This window comes from Cervus elaphus, chromosome 15 (genome assembly GCF_910594005.1).
Source record: "Cervus elaphus chromosome 15, mCerEla1.1, whole genome shotgun sequence".
NCBI classification, from domain to species: domain Eukaryota; kingdom Metazoa; phylum Chordata; class Mammalia; order Artiodactyla; family Cervidae; genus Cervus; species Cervus elaphus.
In genome coordinates, this window is record NC_057829.1 from 67,050,423 (window position 1) to 67,072,901 (window position 22,479).

Consider the following 22,479-nt stretch of genomic DNA (forward strand, 5'->3'; position numbering starts at 1 on the left):
TTCCGTTTCCTGTCTCTAAATCTCCTCCCCCTCCCTGTTGAACTGGATCCAGTATAGTAACGGAAATAGGGCATTGAGCCCGCCCACGCTTCCGGAAGAGCAGCGTTAGGCTGCGGGTGTACCAGTCTCCGCGTGTGTGATTACAGTGGCGCGGCCTCTGAAGTAGAAGTGCTGGCGTCCCTGGGCTGGTGAGTGGGGGAAAAAGCGACAAGGGTGGAAACTTCGTGGCTTCCAGGTCTGTCCCAGGACTAGCTGCTTTGGATCCCTGCCATGCACCCGCAGTGCCGGGTGAGTGGTTAGGCCACCGCATTCAACCTCAGAAGCCGGCTCTGCTGGAGTGGTCCCTGTAACGTCAGGTTATGTTCCTAGGAAGTAGCTCAGATCCCTTTGTCGCAGGGTCACTTTACTCTTTGAAGTTTCAGTTTCCTCTTCTGTGAAGTGAAATTAAGGGTCAAATTCCTAGTAAACTAGACCGCATTGCTTTGTCCTGTTTTGGTTTTTTTTTTTTTTAACGAAATACATTCATTCCTTATTCCAACTCCTTCCTAGGCTCCCTCTAGGTCCTCACCTCTTCCACAGTACTATTCCCAAGTGTCTCTCAGAACCAATCCCTCCTCCTGTTCTCACTTAAACCTAGTTCTGGCTCTCGTTATTTCTCTATTGTACTGCAGTTGAATCCTACCCGGTGTGTACCTTCCTTCAGTTCTATCTCCTTGTGGCGCTAACGGTAAAGAACCCGCCTGCCAGTGCAGGAAACATAAGAGAGGCAGGTTCGATCCCTGGGTTGGGAAGATTCCCTTGAAGGACGAAATGGCAGCCCATTCCGGATTCTTGCCTGGAGAATCCCATGAACCCAGGAGCATAGCGGGCTACAGTCTGTAGAGTCGCGAAGAGTCGGACAGAACCAAAGCGGCTTAGCACGCAGTCGGTTTACCTTCGAAGCTTCATTCCTGTCTCCTTGTCCAGGCTATAGCCTGCAGTATATATATGTTTGGGTTACTGTTCTGTGTTTTCCTTTTCTTAAGGGTCTAACTTGCCCAAGTAAAAGTTAATTTACTCACACCCAATGAAAGATCTGACACAGAGAGCTCAACCTGTCTTTTAAAATTTAATTCCAATTATTATGCTTTATTTACCTTGTAATCTAGTTGGACAGTTCTTCAAAGAAAGACGAGCAAGCTTATGAGCAGTTTTAAATATTTTTTAAATTATGTATTATTTATTTGGCTGCACTGAGTCTTTGTTTCTGCAGGCTTTCTCTAGTTGTGGCGAGCAGGGGCTTCTCATTGCGGTGGCTTCTCTTATTGTGGAGAACAGGCTCTGCAGTGCTGCGGCTTCAGTAGTTGTAATGCATGGACTTAGTTGTTCATGGGATGTGGAATTTTCCTGGATCCAGGGCTCAAAATGGTGTCCCCTGCATTGCCAGGAGGATCGTTAACCACTAGACCAGCAGGGAAGTCTTTGTGAGCAATTTGACAGACGTATTGGTGCTCAGAATAATTGGTTTTTCCTGTCTCCATGCTTTTTCTCATATTCATTCTGCTTTCCCCTTTTCATCTGTCAAAATCATTTTCATCTTTTAACATGCAACTCAAACATGCAGCATCTTTTTAAGGAAGGCTTCCTCCTCTGCTGAAGCCTCGTTATTTTCTACCTCCTTTTTGATAGCTTATAACCTGATCTGTATTTTAGATTATTTGCAGAATTGTTTTATCTTAGAAGTGTGCGTATTCTTTGAAGGTAGGGGGTTATGTAGTCAGAGTATCTGTGACTTAACTGAAGCTGCTTAATGATGCTCCATTGAAAGTATAACTTACTGGAGAAAAATATGTGAATGTGTGGTTTTGAAGCAAAGACCTTTGGAAAGATGAATTATGAATTATCTGTTGCCTGGCATCAAACCATCCATTTCTTAGTCCTGAATGCTGTCTAGCACACTGGTGCTAGAAGGCTCTGTCTCTTGCCCATCGATCACAGCCTTGACACTGAAGTACATATTACCAACTTTTTGCATTGTTTTTAGGACACTCAAACATGGCAGCCATGGAAGAAAGCTTCCCCCGCGGGGGTACAAGAAAGACCCACAAATCAGAAAAAACTTTGCAGCGATCAGTTGAACAAGACAACTTGTTTGACGTAAGTGGTGTGCTTTTTTGGAAAGACTCACAGAACACTTTCTCTCTAGTGTCCTTCTGGAGAATGAGCCTTGTTTTCCAGATAGGATTCTTGTTGAAGTCTATTTTTATAAATTTAACTTGTTAAAGAGTCCATCCCACCACAAGGCTATATCTTTTAAAGCATGAGTGGCATTTATTATATAAGTTTTCAATGCCGTTTTTTCTTTCTTTTTTTGGCCACACCGGGAGGCCTGTGGGATTTTAGTGTCCTGACCAGGAATCGAATCTGCACCATCAGCAGTGAACGTGCAGAGTCCTAACCACTGGACTGCCAGGGAATTCCCTGTTTCTCATTCTCAGAAACTTACCATGTTGATTAAGGATGGGGAGAAAACAGTTTGAATGAGGTTTGAATGAGGCTCTGTAAAATGATCATGATTTGCATTAGAGTTTAAAATCTTCACCTAAAGTAGGTTGTGCTCCAAATGCTAGCGGGACCAGAACTAACGTTCAATTGTATGAATAGGTCTATTTTATGTAATCTTTACAACTGTATTGTGAAGCAGAGATCACCATTCCATGGTGGGAAACTGAGGCCCAGAGAGGTTATATAATTCAGCTGAAACCACACAGCTTGTTATGGTGGAGATCTTTGTGACTCTACCTTTTTTATTTTCATGCACTCTTCCAAATTGCTTCTCCCAGTGGGGAACCCCCGTGTCCATCCCTGTCTAGGGAGGAAGAACACAGAAGGGAAGAGGCTTTTAGAATAGAGCTCAGATTGTCGTCACAGGGAGAATTGGTGTCAGGATGGGAGACTGGCCACGAGACAGGAATTAAAGAACAGTTGGGAGTGGGGTGGAGTAGAAGGGTGACAAAACAGGGTGACAGATGAACTGAAATTGAAGGGAAAGGCCTGGATAAGCTACTTTTTATTTTTTTGGATCTTTTCCTCCTCCCTCCCCCACTTTAGATTTCTACTGAAGAGGAATCTACCAAAAGGAAAAAGATCCAGAAAGAGCCAGCAAAAACAAAAAAGTTGAAAGTTGAAACCAGAGAAAGCAGCAAGTTTGTCAGAGAGAAGTTTGAAATCCTTAATGTGGAGGTTTGTCAATGTTTGGTTTTGAACAAACTCTGATGTGTTCTTCTTTCTTTCCTCTTCCCATTTTTCCTTCATTCTTTGCGTATATATACATGTATATATATCTTCTGTCTCTATTCCAGTTTTGTCAATGCCTGTGATCATGGATCGTGTGTTCTTTTTCTTTTTAGCAGCTAAGTCCCTCATCCTGCTGATGCTGTCACGGAACTTGTGTTTTAGTAAATTCATAGGTTAGAATTGACAATACCCTTAACAGTCATTCTGATTCTCCCCTTTCATTTCACAGATGTGGAAACTTACCTCAGAGAAGTGAAGCAGCCTTTTTATGTCCCTTAAATTTTTAGGTAACTCTGATACTTTAGTTATAAAAAAGAAAAAGCCAAATGATAGTGAAGGGAAAGATACACATGGATGTAGATAGTGAAGGGAAAGATACTTCCAGCCTGCAGAAGTATTTTGTTCCTCCTGTGTGCTACTTAAAAAAAAGTTGATGCCAACATTAGAAAACTTAAAAATTTTACATTAAGAATGTGATTTCTGGCTTCTTATAGAAACTTGAAAGTGCTGATAATACAAGTATGCACTCCCTCATATTTGTAGCCACACATTGCTGAATAGTGTTTGTGCCCTTTAGACCTGGCACACACATGCCGGACTTCCATAGTCTCCCCTGGCCTGTGTTCTGCCTTGTGTTGCCTCCCAGGCATTTGAGCTTAGGTTGCTTGGAATAAAGGAAAAGGCGAGCGTGCCCTCCAACACCCTCATGCTGTAAACACAGTGGTATCATTTCAAACTTTAATGGTGCTCAGTCAGAAATATGACGGGTGTATGATATATACACGTATGTTTCTCTTGTAGCTTTTTTATGTCAGAGTTAGGGTTAGAAGCCAGATTCCCCCACCTCCCCACCTCCCTACCTCCCTATTCATTGTTCTCTTCCCTCTTGTACATAATTCACTCTTTCTCTTCTAGTCCCTGTGTGAGGGGATGCGGATTTTGGGTTGCGTGAAAGAGGTAAATGAACTAGAACTGGTGATTAGTCTCCCCAACGGCCTCCAAGGGTGTGTGCAAGTGACTGAAATCTGTGATGCTTACACTGAAAAGCTGAATGAGCAGGTGGCGCAAGAAGAACCCCTGCAGGTAAGGGAAACCTGGATTAAATCTGTAACTGGAGTAAGATGTAAGATGACAGCTTTGCTAAGTGCTAAGAAGGAAAGGTACAAGATACCAAGAGAGTTTATCTAGAGAATTTATTTTTAGGTTTTTAAAATTTTTTTAATAAGGCGACTTTCACTTAAGCCAGGGAACCTGGAAGACTTGCCCGAGGAAGGGATACCTGAGCTGAATGTGAAGGATGAGGGTAGGCTGGAGAAGGAAGGAAGGGAGTTCAGGCAGAAGGAGCCTGATATGTAGCAGAAGATGGCCGGTGTGACTAAAACAGAGAGCAGGGAGAGTGGTGTGAGATGGGGCTAGAGGGCTGGGTGGAGACTAGACCATGTTAAGGATTGGTTTTTCTGGAATCAATTGGAAGCCCTTGAAATGCTCTCATTGAGGTGGGTGATATGTAGACAGAAGACAGAATGAATCAAAGCAGCATGAGTAGTTGCTTAGGAACTAGTTCAGAGGCTGTTGTTATAGTCCAAGCTGTGAGATTGATGGATTTACTGAGGGCTGAGGAGGTAAAGTCAGTGCCTAGTGATGGATTCCATATGGATGGCAAGGCCAAGAGACATGTCAGAAATGAGTCCTAGGTCTCTGTTGAGCATGGTTAACAGTTGGCCAGGTCATCTTGAGATAAGAAACCCTGAAAGGGTACCAGGATTGGGAGAGATGATCATGATTTGATTTTTGGTTGTGTTGAGTTTGAGGTACAATTGAGACGACCAGTAAATAGGTGATTCTAGAGCCCAGTGAGATTGCTTTGTGTAAGTAGGTGGTGGTTGAAGCTGTAGAGGAGGAAGAAATTGCTTATAGGGGGCACACAAAGGGAGAAGAGACTGAAAGACTGAACCAGGAGTAAACAGTGTATGTTAGTTGCTGAATAAAAGGAGAGTTGCAGTCAGAAGAAGGTGGGGCCAGTGAGGTAGAGGAAAAATCCGATGAAGGAAAGGTCAGAAGCTGTGAGGAAGTGTTTCAGGAAGGAAGCAGCACCAGAGTAAAATGCCTCGTTAAGGTCATGTGAGAGAAGGACTGGAAAGTGGGCTGTTGCATCTAGCCACGTGGAGGTCATTGGAGATTTTGTTGGGAGATCAAGTATGGAGTGAGGGGGTGGAACGCAGATTGCAGAAAGCTGAGAAGTAAGTGGAAGATGAGGAAGTAAACGAGGAAGTACAGTAATTGTAGAAGATTGTTTTGACAAATCATTTTATATCTGCCTTTGTGTGAAGATGTTTGGAGACCTTACCTGTAATCCAAGACTGTGACATGGCCACAAACCAATGCCTTTGTGGGGGGGCAGTTACTCTCTTCAACTGCCTTTTGGGCTCTGGGAATCTAAGGATGAGAAACCACTGAATCAGGGTCGGGCAGTGAATTCTCAGTTTAGGGGAAAGGTATATATCAGATTTTTCTCACTTGTATTATGCAGGACCTGGTTGGCTTGCCTGAGCTCTTCTCACCTGGAATGCTGGTGAGATGTGTGGTGAGCAGTCTGGATACCACAAAGGGGGGCAAAAAGAATGTCATCCTATCATTGAACCCCAAAAATGTCAACAAAGTGCTGAGTGCTGAGACCCTGAAACCTGGCATGGTACGTATCTGGGGTGAGGGAGGAGGAGTAGGCAACATGCCTTCTCCGTGTCCTGCCTTCTTGGGGTGTCTAGACTACCCTTCACTTTGAGCTTAACTGTTATACATGGGGGTGTGTCTTTTCCTGGGGGAAGATCTCCACGGTGCTTTGGGTACTTAATGGAAGTTGAAGACTTGAACCTAATCACATCATTCTGGATGGGAGAAAGGGAAAGCAAGCCCCACATTCGCTGGTAGGGGAAAAAAAGATGCCTCCAAGGCACCTTAGCAAGGGTGAGAAAGTAAGTTCTTGAAGTGCCTTCTTTGCTGAGACTTCTTCACAGATGAAGTCCTTTTCAAAAGCCACTGAAATTTGTGGGGAAAGCTTGGGGGCTGCTGTCAGAGCAAGAGACAGGGTAGACAGAGCAGTTAGTCTGTCAGCCGTATTAATGGATACTCCACTACTGATCTCCCAGTCCAGGGGTGGTTCAGGAGATGTGAGTCCCTGCCCAGCACCTCCAAGTTGAGTAGGTGTAAAACACACTTATGTAAACTGTACTCACTTAAGAGGAAGGAGATCAATGTGATCTTGAAACATTTGGTTAGAAGCAGTGAAGTTTGGGCCAAGCCCTGAACATTGAGTAGAATGGGGAACACACCACAAGTAAGTTGTTGGAAATTGACAAGTACTGAGAGGTGGCTGTTTGACAGTTGCTGTTTTAGACACTTTCTCTGAAGACATTTTCATAGCTACCTTGTGAGGCCAATAGGTATCACTCTTGTACATTTGAGAAAATAGACTGAAAAGGGTTTACCTGACTTAAGTGGCCAAAGGCCAAATAGGTAGTGATTATTAGAGCCAGATTTGAATGCCACAGTGCTTCCAGTGAAATGTAAAGGAGGTTGGCAAGATTTTTTGGTGAAGTGAGGGGCGTGTTGGAGGTGCTTAGAAAAGACATGATGACAGCTAGAAGGGTGGCTCTGGATTCTCAGTTGTCTTGGCACTGGGGGTGCCAGCACTGCACCCCTTTCATGTATATGACATGAAAGGCTTGCCTATCTTTTGAAAATCCTCTGGAAAGAGAACCCTCTTTGTCATTCCATTAGTCAGCTCCTCACTGTCTGGAAACCATAAGATCTTCAAACCCCAGGAGAGTTAAAGTTGATTGATGTCTTTCCCTCTTCTATCCTTTAATGAGATTGAGGTTGTTTTCCTTTTCTTAAAAAAATTTCTTTCAGTATAGTTGATGTATAGTATTATACAAGTTACAGTTGTACATTAGTGATTCACAACTTTGGAAGGTTATATTCCATTTAGAGTTATAATCAAATATTGGCTGTATTCCCTGTGTTGTAGCAATTGAGGTTTAAATTTAAAAGTGGGAGGATACTTGGGATTCTGGGATGATTTGTCGAGACCATTGGTGGGGACAGTCATGTTTGGCGTGTTTGGTAGTGAATGTTGGTTATGTATCCTATGACCGTAGACTTTTTAACTTTTGGGAATGCTTTCTCTTCCTCCAGCTGCTCACGGGCACTGTGTCCAGTCTGGAAGACCATGGCTACCTAGTGGACATCGGTGTTAGTGGGGCCAGAGCTTTTCTGCCACTGCAGAAAGCCCAGGAGTACATTCGGCAGAAGAACAAAGGTGAGGGGAAGGAGAAGGACGAGTGCATGGTTGTGAGGTGGTCTGTGTGGGGATTATGTTTAAATGCCACCATTTCAGTAAGGGTGGAGTGCCAGGCTCACTAAAATCTGATGGTTCAGTTTCACTTTTTCCCACGTAGAAGATTCCACTGAAATTTGGACCCTCAGGGCCTCTGAACCAGCACTCTCCTGCCTTGTTGAGGTTTTTGTATTTTTTTATGTGGTAGTTGATTCTAAATCAGTTAGAGTCATTTCACTCCCTTTTTTGTAGATGGTTTCTTGAAAATTGGGAATATGGGGAGTACTGCATGGTGACTGGACAAGTAGGCCATGGATCTTGAAGGTGTCACTTGAGCCCAAGTTAAAAGTTCTTCTCAGATGTTTTTTCCTTTTGGGGGGCTGGACTTGCAGGTGCTAAATTGAAGGTGGGTCAGTACCTGAACTGCCTCATTGAAGAGGTGAAGGGCAGTGGAGGAGTGGTCACTCTGTCTATTGGTCACTCAGAAGTTTCTGCTGCCACTGCTACTGAGGAGCAGAGTTGGACCCTCAATAGTTTGCTACCAGGACTGGTGGTCAAAGCGCAGGTACAGAAGGTAAGCCATTCATTGTTACTATTATTTTCTAAAATAAAAATAAATTGTATTAAAGTAGAGTGCACACAGTCTAAAATTGTGCTGTCCAGTCGGGTAGCCCCTGGTCCCATGTGGCCATTAGTACTTGAAATATAGCCAGTATCACATGTTAAAATGATAATATTTTGCCTGTATTGGGTTAAGTAAACTATTAAAACAAATCTCACCTCTTTCTTTGTAGTTTTTACAGTGTGACTGCTAGGAAACTGAAAATTACATATGTGACTTCAGTTACATATGTGCTGTGGACAGTGCTGACCTAAAGATTAAATGGTATTAATATTAAAAGGCTTCTGATGAAGAACTCTCACCCCATTGAACCTCCATCTTTAATTCTTTTAGCTTATCTTTTAAAGTTTACCTCTGTATTTCTAAGTAATACGCTTCTGCTAGATCTCATGGTTTAACACTTTGAGGCACTGAGTTTTAACCCTTTATCAAGGTAGATGAAATTTCAGCTCTTATTCCTCCCTTCTCCCAACTTTTGATTAAATCATTATTCAGTGTTTAAGTCATTACAACCACATAAATACTGTTTACTCACTGAACTAGGTAATATAATTTGTTTCTTGAACCATTTCCTCCCCCAACCCTGGAGTTAGTGATCAGTTTTGTTTCTCTCATTTGCTGAATTCTCTTCCTATCATTGCTTCTTCATACATCCTATAGTTATTTTTCCCTCATTATTTTCTATATTTTCAAACCCTTTAAAATAATCTTTGTTATTTTTCTTCCCATCTGGAGTCCTTCTACTGTCATCTGGCTCCAGTCTGGTTGCTTTATAAAGCTGCTGAATAGCTGATATCCAGAGGCTTCCGGTCTTTATCATTCTGGATCCTTCCCCACTCTTCTGTATTGGATAGAACATTCTTTGATTCCATGTATTTCTCTTTTTTGGTTTACTCACTTGTTTTAATGTGTCACATTCTCCAGAAACATCCTCAGAAAACCACAAGCATTCATGCTAAGTTGCTCAGCTGTGTCCGACTCTTTGCAACTTCATGGACTGTAGCCCACCAGGCTCCTTTGTCCATGGAATTCTCCAGGCAAGAATACTGGAGTGGGTAGCAATTCTCTTTTCCCAGGGACCTTCCCAACCCAGAGATTGAGCCCAGGTCTCCCACATTGCAGGTGGATTCTTCACCATCTGAACCACCAGGAAAGTCCCCTAAAAGCACATTGGAGGTTAATCTCTACTTAATGTGTCTTGAAATTCCCAAGACCGCTGCCAGGTTTGATGATTCCCCATGGAGACTCATAAGACTAACCATGTAGTGGTCCTCACAGCTGTGATCCCCTACCGTGAAAGGGGGTAAAGCAAAATCAGCAAAGAGAAAAGGCCCATGGAGTGAAGTCTGAAAGAAACCAGGCATAAGCCTCTGAGAATCCTCTTCTAGTGGAGTCACAGGGGTGTATTTAATTCCTCTAGGAACAGGTTATGACAACACATATGAATGTTGTGAGGGCTTCTCAGGTGGTGCTAGTGGTAAAGAACCTGCCTGCCAATGCAGGAGATTTAAGAGATGTGGGTTCGATCCCTGGGTCGGGAAGATCTCTTGGAGGGGGATGGAGGCATGGCAACCCACTCCAGTATGCTTGCCTGGGAAGTCTCATGGACAGAGGAGCTTGGTGGGCTACAGTCTATGGGGCCGCAAAGAGCTGGACACGACTGAAGCGACTTAGCATGCACACATGCACGTGAGTGTTGTCTACCAGCAAAGCTCATTGAGGGTTTTTATTTTTATGACTGAATATGAAGTTCATGGACGTTCAGTTGTTTCCACTTTTGGCTCTTAGTAATGCTGCTGTGAAATTTGTGTGCAGGTTTTTGTGGGGACACATGTTTTCATTTCTAGGAATGGACTTGCTGGGTCATATGGTAACTCTGTGTTTAACTTTTTGAGGAACAGCCAAAGTGGCTTCAATGTTCCATATCCTCACCAGCAATTTAAGAGTTCTAGTTTCTTCATATTCTCATTAACACTTCTCCTTCTTTTTATTATGGCTCTCCTGGAAGGGGTGGGTGTGAAGTGGTATTTTGTTATTTTGATATGCATTTCTCTAATGATTAGTGATGTTGAGCATCTTTTCATGTTGCGAATTGGCCATTTATAAATTTTTTGGAGAAATATTGAATCAGAAGTCCTTTATCCATTGTTTTTTATTGTTATGGTAAAAAGAATTCTTTGTATATTCTAGATACATGCCCCTTATCAGATATTTTAAAGTATTTAATTTTCTTTTTCCGGAATTCCTATTAGTATGATGTTGGACTTAATGGATCAGTTCTAATTTTCTTACTTTTTACACTCTGTTTTGATACATGCATGCATTTGCAGCCTACCTTAGGGAGAGGCTCTCAACTTAAACCTCCCATTCTCTATTGAGTTTTTGTTTGACTGCCATCTTATGAGAGAGGCACTAAAAAACTGCTTGGAAATCTGTGAGCCTGGGTGGACTTGCTGTCTGGCCGACTTGCCTGTCAGGGGCAGGAGCTAGCGGGTCATCTTTAAGAAACCTCGAGGTGTCACTGTTAGAAATCCTCTCTGGCATGTTAGATTTCTCTAGAAAGGATCTAAGGATATAAACCTGGCTGCCTAAGAGCTGGATGGCTGAAAGGGGCTGGATGTCTTCATATCAATATCTGTATGATATTCAGAATTTTTCTTAATTCACATTTTCATGGTTTGTGTACTATTCCTGTGTTTTGAATCTGATAACAGTTTCCAAGAGAATAAGTCTCCCACTTTCTATGGAGATGGAAGAAGGGTGAACCCTATAGGACCTGGGGATCTGACTTAGTTTCCCTACCTCAGTGCTCTCTTTTGAGGGCCTTGTCACCCTGCTTTCTTGGCTTTGCGAGCCTCTGGTTGCTCGTGGTTAGTAGCTCCCTCTTGCACGCATGTGGATTTTCCCATGTTAGCCTGAGCACATCACCAAGTTAGCAACATCTTGTCCAAGTTGTCAGGCTGGCGGTTCCTCAAGGATCTTTGTGTAAAGTGCCTTCCATCCCTTTGGGAAATCCTGAGAGTGGAGAATCCTCTCAGGCTGGGGGATGTAGTGGTGGTGGGTGAGCTTACTGAGTATAGGAAGAGCCAGTGCCAGGGGTTGTGCTGCCCCTTTAAGAAAGATGATCAGGGTTGTGGGGGGTGGGGGAGAGTTATGGTAATGTGGCCTTGAATGTTTAGTATGAACAGTCTCTCTCATTCCTGATTCTTTCAGAGAGATGTTTTTCACAATTGGTTCTGTTTATTTCTAGGTGACTCCACTTGGCCTTACGCTTAAATTCCTCTCATTCTTCAATGGCCTGGTTGACTTTATGCACCTGGATCCTAAGAAAGCCGGAACATATTTCTCAAATCAGCAGGTAAGAAATGTTGCATTTATCTTTTCTTGATTTCACTTGAGTTGCAACCAGTGTCACAGCTGCTACAGGCAGGTCCTGGGACTTGGCTGGCTGGGTGTTAGGGGTGGTGAGGAGAATGAGAGGTGTCTTGGAAGGACCATAGGAAACGGTCAGTGATTATTTCTGGGGATTGAGATTAGAATAGGAGCCTGTGAAGAAGAAAGCACCTTGGAATTTTTGTTTCATGGACTCTGATTCTTTTTCTGTCTTGGTAGTGAAACTTTTACCTTTATAATTTAAAGTGTTCTAAGAAAGTGTTAATGTAGGAGAACAAAATGTATGTTTAATATATATGTTTGTCTTCAAAATATGAAAGTGCTATATGAGATGAATGTGAATGTGAAAGTGCTATGGTACACCTGGCTAAAATACTGCCTGATTATGCAGTCAAGTGTTAGTGGTTAAGTCTAAGTGATTTTTCTTCCCTGATCTAAATATTCAAATTTTCTACAATGATTGTGGATATTTGGGAAGAAAATTCCAATATATTCTAACTGTGAGTTAGAATATATATAGTCACAAGTGTAGAATTTAATTTTTATTAAAAATTCCAAAATGATTTATTTATTTTTTACCAGTAACTCATGCTAATGGAAGCTATAGAGACCTTGTTGGTTTTTTGTTTTTGTTGTTTTATTTTTTAAAGTAGATTTTCCCAGCACCCGGTGATAATATTATTGATTTTTTGGTGAACCTCTTTCTAGTGACTTTGTTTCTCCTTGTAGTCATACTTTAGAGTTGAGACATTTTACATGCTATGACCTTGTGATCAGAGCAGGCTGTTTCTGGTCTTTCAGATGAGCTTCTGGATACAGTGATGCCAGTGCATGGCTCCTGTTGCATGTGCATTATTAGGCTCATGGTGTTGAGGGGACCCTGATACCCATGATACCCGTGTTCCTGCCCTTGCGTAAGCGTTGATTCAGTCAGACGTAGTTCCTCTGGGGTGTTGTGTGTGAATTTTCCACATGCCGTTTGATTGTACAAACTGATTTTAGTACTTCCACCTATAACTTGGTCAGCACAGGGAGAGTCTTAACCCCTGAAAGTCGGCTCCGGGTGTCTTGTCTCCAGCGTGCGTTATCCTCATTGTGTCCCTTGTCTAGGTACGGGCCTGTGTCCTCTGCGTGCATCCTCGGACGAGAGCTGTGCGGCTGAGCCTGCGCCCCGTCTTCCTGCAGCCTGGGCGCCCACTCACCCGGCTCTTGTGCCCACAGCTAGGAGCTGTGCTGGATAACGTGCCCGTCCAGGGCTTTTTTGGCAATGCCGGGGCCACCTTTAAGCTGAAGGATGGTGCTCTGGCCTATGCTCGGGTAAGGAGTCTCTTTGTTTCATCAGGTTCTCATCACCAGAAGGACTTAAGGGACATGCGTTCTTTTTGCTTCCTTCATCCCTGAGTATTAGTTTCCTATTTTTGAATTTCCCAAACGTGGCAGACAGTTAATAAGAACTTGAACAAAATCTGTTATATTAGAGTACCTTAAAATTGGCTTGCCTTAATTGATACCACGTTGATGATTGGAACAGGAATTAATTAGGATCTACACCAGGGCTTGGTGAAGTTGTTTTAAAGGGCCAGATAGTAAATATTTTAGACTCATGTACCATATGGACTCTGTCCTAACTACTCATCTTTGTTGTAGCCTGAAAGCAACAAGGACGGTATGTGAATGAAACGGCATAGCCATGTTCCAGGCAAACTTTTACTTACAAAAATAGGCATTTCATTGTGAACTGTGATTTATTGACCCATGATTTAGACTGTTCTCTGACTTTATAGAGATTCTGTGGTAGTAAAAAACAGTTTTTTAGTTAGAGCAGTTATTTTAACATGTAATCAGAGTGCTGTTTTTATGGTAGGTGATAAATGTTCTGAGTCATTTGCACATCTGATTTAATGTCTGATTGTCTCCGATCTCTTGCCTATGACTTGTCCTTAATCACTTGGTACTCTGTAGCGCAACCACCTCTCCAATTCAAAGAAAACTTTCAAACCTGAGGCCTTCAAGCCAGGGAACACTCACAAGTGTAGAATCATCGACTACAGCCAAATGGATGAACTAGCCTTGCTCTCTCTGCGGACGTAAGTCTGTCCACTCACTGTGTGGGGTATAGAGGTGTGCGTCTTTGTCTGTGGTGCACGCTCACAGCGTTTCCTGTTCTTACTTGGTAAGGGTTCTTTTCCTGCCAGTGTGATTTTGGTAGCCCTGAATTTTAGTCAGCCTCTGCCCTAATGTATTTAATCTTGTATTTGCCTTTTGTTCTAGGTCTATTATTGAAGCTCAGTTCCTTTGGTATCATGACATCAAACCTGGGGCTTTGGTTAAGGTAAGACCTCAAGCATGTAATTAGACGCTCTCCCACCTTCAGTCTTTAGTTCACAGGTTAACTGGCAGCTCATTAGTCCTTAGATGAACACATTTAAAGGCATGCTCCTTCCCTCTGCCTGCTAACTGGGATTTGTTTTTCTTCTATTGGGTGACTTGAAATTAATTTCACGGTAAAGTCTTGCTAGCACCATGCCACTACACAGAGGCAGTAGATCATCAGTCTTGACAATTGATGGTGTTTATTAGACCAGGTCAAAAGTTAGTTCTTTGGTAATTTAGCCACCTGGGATATTAGTAAGGAGTCAGTTCCAGTTGCCTCTCCTGTCTGTAGCCACTTAGCCCCAGTGGAGCAGCTCCCCTTTATACGTAGAGTTCATTCCTTAGCAGACCTAGTCCTCTCCATTGGAGATGGAACTGGTAAGACAGACAGGAAGATGCTCACACAGAAAGGTGTGAAGGTTCTCATAAACAAACCCTACTGCATCCAGCCCAGTGTGGGGCATGTGCTTTGCCCCATGAAATCTGGAACAACAGGTAGTTAGCTTAGGAAGCTAAACTTTGAAAGAGAGGTGTGAGATGCTTTGTTGTAAGAAGTGTAGGAAAGACATTCTTGAGGCATCATGTCATCTTCCTTGGATTCTTAGGGCAAAGTGCTGACCATAAAGCCACACGGAATGGTGGTGAAGATGGGCAGGCAGATCAGGGGCCTGGTACCTACCATGCACCTGGCCGACATCCTTATGAAGAATCCGGAGAAGAAATACCACGTTGGGGATGAGGTCAAGTGCCGGGTGAGCCTTCCGAAGGGTTGCCGGTGGGGTTGGCCAGATAGGAAGAGAGCAGTGCTTCGCAGGTGGAGTTTCTGCCTTTTTCCGCAAAGTGACCACATAATGTCTGCAGTGCTGTGCCTGGCACTGGGAAGAGAAAAGTGGGTCCCTGCCTTTGATAATTGTACGGTATAATTGAGAGTTAAAATATCCATTCCTGAAGAGTGCAGGCCATGTGGCCTGGTGCAGGCTGTATGCTGTGGCCACATCTCAGAACAGGGAGATGAGGGTAGGCCGGGGCAGCAAGAATCATTGAGAATCAGTGATGATCAATAGCAGCTACCATGTAACATGTATTCTGTGCCAGTTGCTGAGCTCGGCACATCATAACATTTCATTTCATCCTTAAAATGGCCATGAGAAGGAAGTGCTGTTTTCCTCCTCTTAAATGAAAGGCTAGGAATGCCAAGTGTCTTGCCCAGAGTCATATGGCTAATAAATGGCAGAACCACTTTTCAAGTTGGGCTCTATATGATAATGTCTTCTAGATCTCTGGCAGAGGCGGGGCTTGAGCTGGAAAGGATCAGTAGGATTTGGAAGGTTTAGGAAGATCAGGGGGTGTGTCAGGTACAGAAGTAGCCCAAACAAAGCTGTCCAAACTTGAGTGTTTTACAACATAGACCTGAGAGAAACTGCACAGAGTTGTAAAGAGTACACATGATAATACACAGTGCTTAGGGCCTGGTGTATGCACACTCAAGTGTTAGGTTTTCTTATTTTCATGTAATTTCGTTATTGAGTCAATAAAGATACTGGTTAGCCATTGGTACAAAATTTTACAGTAATGGGGTTAGGAAGTTAAAGGAATTTCTCTGCCTTCAAGGAGATGACCTTTTGAGGAATAAGAGGTGGTTGGTTCTCTCAGTCATAGTTTATAGCTAGTACACAGCTGTATTGAGGGGGGTGAACACACAGCAGTACTGAGGACTGAGCGGGTGAACAGATTCCGTCATTCATTCTGTTAGACAAGATGCAGCGCTCCAGGAGAGAGAGGGAGCGGAGGCCAGGTAGGAGTAACCGACACAGGCCTCCCTGGAGGTGTGATGGCATGATGAGCGTTGCTGTAGGCCCAGGGGGTCACTTACAGGAGGAGATACATTTGAAATGGAGATGAACGCTCGCTGGATTATCATCCAGCAGGAAGCAGGGAGGATCTACAGTTAAGATTTTTCTCAGAGAGAAAGAGAGAGCGGGTTTTTAGGGACTGACCATGGCCCAGGTCAGGGCTTCCCGGATAGCTTGGCTGGTAAAGAATCTGCCTGCAATACAGGAGACCCCGGTTCAATTCCTGAGTCAGAAAGTTCCCCTAGAGATGGGATTGGCCACCCACTCCAGTATTCTTGGGCTTCCCTGGTGGCTCAGATGGTAAAGAATAAGAATCTTCCTGCAATGCAGGAAGCCTGGGTTTGATCCTTGGGTTGAGAAGATCCCTGGAGAAGAGCATGGCAATCCATTCCTGTATTCTTGCCTGGAGAATCCCCATGGATGGAGGAGCCTGGTGGGCTACAGTCCATGGGGTTGCTAAGAGTCAGACATGACTGAGCGACTAAGCACAGCACAGCACGTGGCCTTCGGGCTCAGCGGGTGGCAGAGACTCCCTCTTGCAGTGGCTCCCTCAATAATGGATGACTTGGTGACAGCCAATATCCTGTCCCTAGGTTTTGCTTTGTGACCCTAAAGCCAAGAAGCTCATGATGACCCTGAAGAAAACCCTGGTTGAGTCCAAACTTCCTGCCATTACCTGCTATGATGATGCCAAGCCTGGTCTGCAGACGCACGGCTTTATCCTCCGGGTCAAGGACTACGGCTGCATCGTGAAGTTCTACAATGACGTGCAGGGACTGGTGCCCAGGCACGAGCTCAGTGCCGAGTACATCCCTGACCCAGAGAGTGTCTTTTACGTGGGCCAGGTAACCCTTCCCCTGGACAGGCTCCTCTCCTCGATGACCCTGGGAACACAGATTTGAAGGAGTAGGAGGGCTGCTTTTTAAGGCATCTGGAAGAGAGCATGAGGGTAGTGGGCCTGAGCCAGCTAAGTGGAGATGGACTGGAACAGAGAGAAACCCTCACAAGGGCTTACTGGTAAAGTTAACGGACCTTAGGCCGTCAACCTGGAAGGTGTTGGTCTTCACCACAATACACTTGAGTCACTCCTATCAGCAGTTGTTCTGAGGCCAGTGTCACCACAAGGGGGCACTGTCCTAAATCTAGTGAGTGTGCTGCTGTCTAGGAAGAGTTTTTTTAAAACTTGGGATTATACCCCAAAATTCATTCATGTCTGTTTCTCACCCAGAAGGCTGATTCATGGGGATTCTGTGTAACTCTCAGTATGCTTGTTTTCACTGCCTTCTGATCTGATCCAGAGTCTTGGGGGCTCTCCCAAGGCCTGTGCGGCACTGGTGGGGGGTACCTCTCTCCAGGGCCAAGCAGGTGTGGTTTCTCACCAGGTGGTGAAGGTTGCGGTGCTGAACTGTGAGCCGTCCAAGGAGAGGATGCTCTTGTCCTTCAGGCTGTCGAGTGATCCCAAGCAAGAGTGTGAAGGACAGAGTCAGAAGAAAAAGAAAGCCGTTAGTGCTGGGCAGGTACCTGACTTCTCCAGACAAATTTTAGTTACAGAAGCAGAGAGCAGGGTGCCACTGACACTGGGGTCCTGGCACCCTTGGAGGGGGGAGCTCAAAGGAGCTAGTTACAATTGTGGGGCCGTGTGTCAGAGCACAGGGACGCTGTTTAGGAAAGGAGAATGCTGCTGCAGCTTGGCTTGATCTCGGTGTGCTGCTGTCCTCTTCCTCTGTGGGCTCTGGGCCAGCGTGCAAGGTTGTCTTTCCCTTGGGACCCATTGGAGGGACTTGGGAGAGGAGCGACCTGAGCAGCAGATGGGTCCTGCTGTGTGTGTGATGTGTGTGCCTGCCGGGCCTTTGGGCGCATGGAGTAGGAGTGGGAGAAAGCTGCCTCTCTGATCTCGACCTCTCAGTCATCCCTGGTGCTGGAATTTGATGCCTCTGATCTCCGCCTGACCCACACAGGCTGCTCTCTTCCCAAGGCAAGTGCTGTATTTTTGTGTTTCTCCTCCCTGAGTAGTTGGTGGATGTGAAGGTTTTAGAGAAGACCAAAGATGGGCTGAAGGTGGCTGTCCTGCCCCACAACATCCCTGGCTTCCTCCCCACGGCTCATCTCTCGGACCATGTCACCAACGGCCCACTGTTGTATCACTGGCTCCAGACAGGCGACACCCTGCACCGGGTCCTGTGTCTGAGCGCGAGTGAGGAGCGGGTTGTATCCTTTACTGGGCTGTAGGGGTGACGGAAGTGGAGGTGGGGGAGCGCTGCGCCTCTGGGGAGGGGCACAGGGGACCTCTGGGTCAGGTTCTGCTCTTAGTTGGAAACTCATGGGAAAGAAGTGGGTTTTGCCTTCAGAGGTACACCCATCCATCAAACCACAGCAGTGGGCAAGCCTGCACTTTGCCTCTGTTTACCTGGTGGTAATTAGAGCAAGACTGAGGTGCTGCTTGCAGATGCTAGTGGTCAGCGCAGAGTGGGAGTCCAGGGTGTTGGGGAGGGGGCCGCGTGGCATACTGGGCCCGGTGGGACACCCCCAGTGGCACACCCAGCCTTCTCAGGGCACTTAGTGCTTGTCCCCGAGTGGGAGCAGTTAGTCAGTACCTACTGTCCTCTTTCCTTCCCTCTCCCTCTCCCTCTCCCTCTCCCCTGCTGAGATACGGGTCTCAGAATATTCCTTTTGGTCTTAGTGTGGCAGCTTAGAAGGAAGACCCTGCCTTCTTTCTCACAGAATGTAAAATGAAATCTCCTCAGAATGAAGATGGACAGAGGAGGTGCAATAGGGTTGGTTGGTATAAGATGGAGGGAGGAGGGTGGTGTCATGGCTGATCCAGCTGCCACGCCACCGGAGATGAGCCATTCTCTTCCGGTCCCCTCTGATAATCTGGAGGTAAGTTGATAAGAAAAGGGATGAAGCAGTGATTCCCAGACTTCAGTGTGTATCAGAGTCACCTGGAGGATTTTGGTCCAACAGAGCCTGCTGTCCCCATTGCCCCCACCCCGTCTGATTCAGCTGGTCTGGGGTGGTGCGTAAGGGTTTGCCTCAGGTTGCAGGCGATGCGGTGGTTGCTGGTCTGCACACTCAGAGAATCACTGTGGTAGAGAGAGTGGGGAAAGGAGACGGGAGAGGTGGACAGTGCATCTACCCTTTTTGGAACATTCCTTGATGAAGTCCACTAGCTCCTTTGCAGGAAGCCAGCCTTAGTCTCTGCAGTAGAAGGTGGCCAGAATCCCAAGAGCTTCTCAGAAATCCATCCTGGAATGCTGCTCATTGGTTTTGTGAAGAACATCAAGGACTATGGTGTGTTCGTCCAGTTCCCCTCAGGTCTTAGTGGACTGGCCCCCAAAGCTGTAAGTTCAGCTTCCTGCACAAGGGCCTTTGAGGGGAGACAACAGGGTCACAGACCCGGAGGGTTGGTGGGGAAGAGCAGGATACTCTATATTCTCTAGAAACACTCGCAGGGGCTTCACATAAAGGTGCTGGCTGAGGAGGAGCGGAGCTGACATTCCATCTGCACACTTCTCTTGCCCATTGTGTGTCCTGGCTCAGGGCTGTGTCCTGGAGGAAGGGGTAGCTTTTCCACTTCATGCTCTAGCGTTGGGAAGGTCATTGGATGGCCAGCTTTTACAACTGGAGAGGATCCTAGAGATCCCATAGGATCACTTAGGCCTACTGCATACACTGAGACCCAGAGGGCAAGGGAGTCTTATCAAAGCCCGTGTAAGAAAATGGAGAGCACAGGGCGCATCGCTCATTCCTGTCACAGACAATTCATAAATCTCTCTTCCCTTCCCTCAGTGTGTTTCCCTCATGTCTTACCTGGGCAGGTCTCATTTGCATCTCCTGCCAAAACAATTTTAAAGATGGGAGCAGAGGGGAGGGCCCCAGAAGCATGCATAGTGAGGGGCAGAGAGTTGCTCTGGGCCTTCTTAGCTGGGTGGCCTTAGAAGGCTGGGTTGGCAGCCAGGGGCGCCTCCTGTGTTTTTACGGACAGGAATAGAGCTGTACTCAGAACTGGAGGTACTTTCTTGGGGTACACCTACTGCCTCACATACTTCTTTCTGGGTGTTTCAAGGGGAGTGTTCTAATAGAGGCGTCCTTTCCTTTGTTCATTTGTGCTTCTTCCCTTTAGATCTTGAGTGACAAGTTTGTGACCTCCACAAGTGACCACTTTGTCGAGGGGCAGACGGTGGTTGCAAAGGTGACCAACGTGGACGAGGAGAAGCAGCGGATGTTGCTGTCACTGCGGCTGTCGGATTGCACCCTGGGGGACCTGGCCACAACCAGCCTCCTCCTCCTGAGCCAGTGCCTGGAGGAGCGGCAGGGCGTCCGGAGCCTCATGAGCAACCGAGGTGGGGGCAGTAGGGCAGACAGTGAGGGCCAGGGTGGAGCATGTGGAGCCTCCATTAGGCTTCTCTGTTCCGATGAGTTGTTTGGCTCCCCCGATATTTAAAAAAACAAGGTTTAACTTTTAAAAACTGAGTAGGACCTCTGAAAAATGCACAGATCTGTTAGGGTACTGCTCAGTAAATGTTTATAAAATGAACACCCCCATTTGACTGCCACCCAGATTCCGATAAAAGATCATCGCTGTTATCCCTGGAGTTGCTGTGCTCCCTTCTAGTCCAGAATCCAGATTCCCCTAAGTTCTGTGGCCGCAGGTTTGCATTTGTGTGAATCCATTCACCCCTTCACTTTCTGTTCCTTTATTCATCACGTGTGGTGAGTGATAAAATGGAACCAGGGACCTGCTGGAGGACTTCGTGGGGGTTATTAGTCTGATCTTCCTAAGTGTTGAACATTGTGTAGAATTGTTGGAACCCTGATGGGATTTGGGAATAAGAAGCTTGAAAGGGTAGCTTCCAAACAGAAAGGATGAAAATTCCAAAGCCAAAACAAAGCATGTGTTCCTGACATTCATTGGCTATTTCCATGGATTGTGGCCAGGAGAGATTAGCAGGGGGCATAGGTCTCTCTGCCTGTGATGGGAGTGTTCATGGATATCAGACATTTTTACCAAGAGTGGTTTTATCTTCACAGTGTTTCCAATGCAGAGCATTGGAAATGTCCTCCATATGGCAGCATATTTCCAAAGGAAAAAGAATGGTGAGTGTTCATCTTGTTAATCCCTGTTTCCTTTGGCTTTTTGTCAGACTCTGTGTTGATCCAGACTTTGGCTGAAATGACCCCTGGAATGGCCCTTGACCTGGAGGTGCAGGAGGTGTTGGAAGATGGCTCTGTGCTGTTCAGTGAGGGCCCCGTGCCCGGCCTGGTCCTGAGAGCCAGCAAGTATCATCGGGCAGGTGAATACATCTCTCTCACCTGTCTTGGTTGGTAGGGGAACTGTTTGCCCATTGCTTCCTCTGCTGGGTACAGAATTTCCAAATATATAGGCTAGATGAGCTGATTCAGTAGAAGTTTTTGGCATGCTTATCTTGTGTAAATGCAAATGAAGACAGCAGCAATACTAAAGAAGGTTTAGGTATGAGTCCTTTTATTGTTGTATTCAGGTGAATCTAGATTTTTATTTATCAGGTTGTATAAATTGACACACTTGAGTTATGGGAACTCAACCCTAGGCTTCCCTAACCCGTATAGACCCAGAACATAGGTCCTCTTCTGTTTTGTGCCTAAGGGCTGCAGGGCGGTTGGGGAGATGCTGTCGTCTTCCCCCCGCCCCCGCTCCAGGAGGGTGATCCCATTGTGTGTGGTTCTGCACTGCAGGGCAGGAGCTGGAACCTGGGCAGAAAAAGAAGGCTGTAATATTAAACGTTGATATGTTGAAGTTGGAAGTACATGTTTCCCTCTGCCACGACTTGGTGAATAGAAAAGCTAAAAAGGTAAGCTTGTTGATTGTGGACTTCATTCCCATGATTTCAGAGGCACTAACACCCCTTCAATCCCACGTGCTCTGCAGATGCTTGTAGACAGGGTAACCGTGCCTGGGTCATTCCCAGGTGTACCTGTCGTTCTGGTGTGCTTGTTTTTTTTGTTTTTGGTTTTTTGACCAAGCTGCATGGCTTGCAGGATCTTGGCTCCCTGACCAGGGATTGAACCCAGGCCCTGGCAGTGACATCATCAGGTCACGACCATGGGACAGCCTGGGAATTGCCCTGGTGTGCTCCTTAGTAGCAGTGACTTTCACTCTAGTTCAGGAGGATGAATCACATGGTCACCCTGATTAGGGCCAAGCTGGTGTCGTAGAGGAGAGCAGCAGGCAAGGGTGGTAACTGTAGGACTCTGACGGATTGAAGAGTCCACGCCAAGGAGTGGAGACCTCTGTCTGCTTGTTGCCATGTGAGAGCATCTGGGTTAGTGTTGCTAAGGCATTGAATTTTTATTTTTTTTATTTATTTTTTTTAACATGATTTTAAACATTCATATCTTATTCATTTCTAAATGTCAAGAGTTATTGGTAGACTTGAAAACACTTTAAAAACAAGTCCTTGGCCACCTCCAAATTATTCTTGGTGACCTTAACATCCCTCTGGCCATAGTCTTGGGATAGAGGGCATATAAAAAGTCACCATTAAGGCATTGAATTTTAAGAGAAGGCAGAATTTAATTTTTTTTTTTTCTTTTAAATAGGTGTGGGAAATGTTAGAAACTCTTTCTTAAACATCATGTGAACCAAA

General features: G+C 45.4%; 1 protein-coding gene across 2 annotated transcripts in view; it reads left to right on the top strand.

Annotated features, from left to right (window-relative positions):
• The first annotated feature begins 60 nt into the window (after positions 1–60).
• The window catches only part of PDCD11 (programmed cell death 11), a 43,445-nt gene continuing 21,026 nt past the window's right edge, over positions 61–22,479 (top strand). For both annotated transcript variants that reach the window (XM_043925515.1, XM_043925516.1), the window contains exons 1-19: positions 61–188; positions 2,024–2,136; positions 3,091–3,222; positions 4,192–4,359; positions 5,807–5,968; positions 7,471–7,594; positions 8,005–8,186; positions 11,485–11,592; positions 12,738–12,944; positions 13,590–13,714; positions 13,899–13,959; positions 14,606–14,752; positions 16,447–16,698; positions 17,236–17,370; positions 17,867–18,061; positions 19,024–19,194; positions 19,977–20,196; positions 20,998–21,147; positions 21,569–21,684. In XM_043925515.1, the coding sequence (XP_043781450.1) occupies positions 2,035–2,136; positions 3,091–3,222; positions 4,192–4,359; positions 5,807–5,968; positions 7,471–7,594; positions 8,005–8,186; positions 11,485–11,592; positions 12,738–12,944; positions 13,590–13,714; positions 13,899–13,959; positions 14,606–14,752; positions 16,447–16,698; positions 17,236–17,370; positions 17,867–18,061; positions 19,024–19,194; positions 19,977–20,196; positions 20,998–21,147; positions 21,569–21,684 (2,757 nt within the window). In that variant the 5' untranslated portion in view covers positions 61–188; positions 2,024–2,034. The remainder of the gene's footprint in view (positions 189–2,023; positions 2,137–3,090; positions 3,223–4,191; positions 4,360–5,806; positions 5,969–7,470; positions 7,595–8,004; positions 8,187–11,484; positions 11,593–12,737; positions 12,945–13,589; positions 13,715–13,898; positions 13,960–14,605; positions 14,753–16,446; positions 16,699–17,235; positions 17,371–17,866; positions 18,062–19,023; positions 19,195–19,976; positions 20,197–20,997; positions 21,148–21,568; positions 21,685–22,479) is intronic.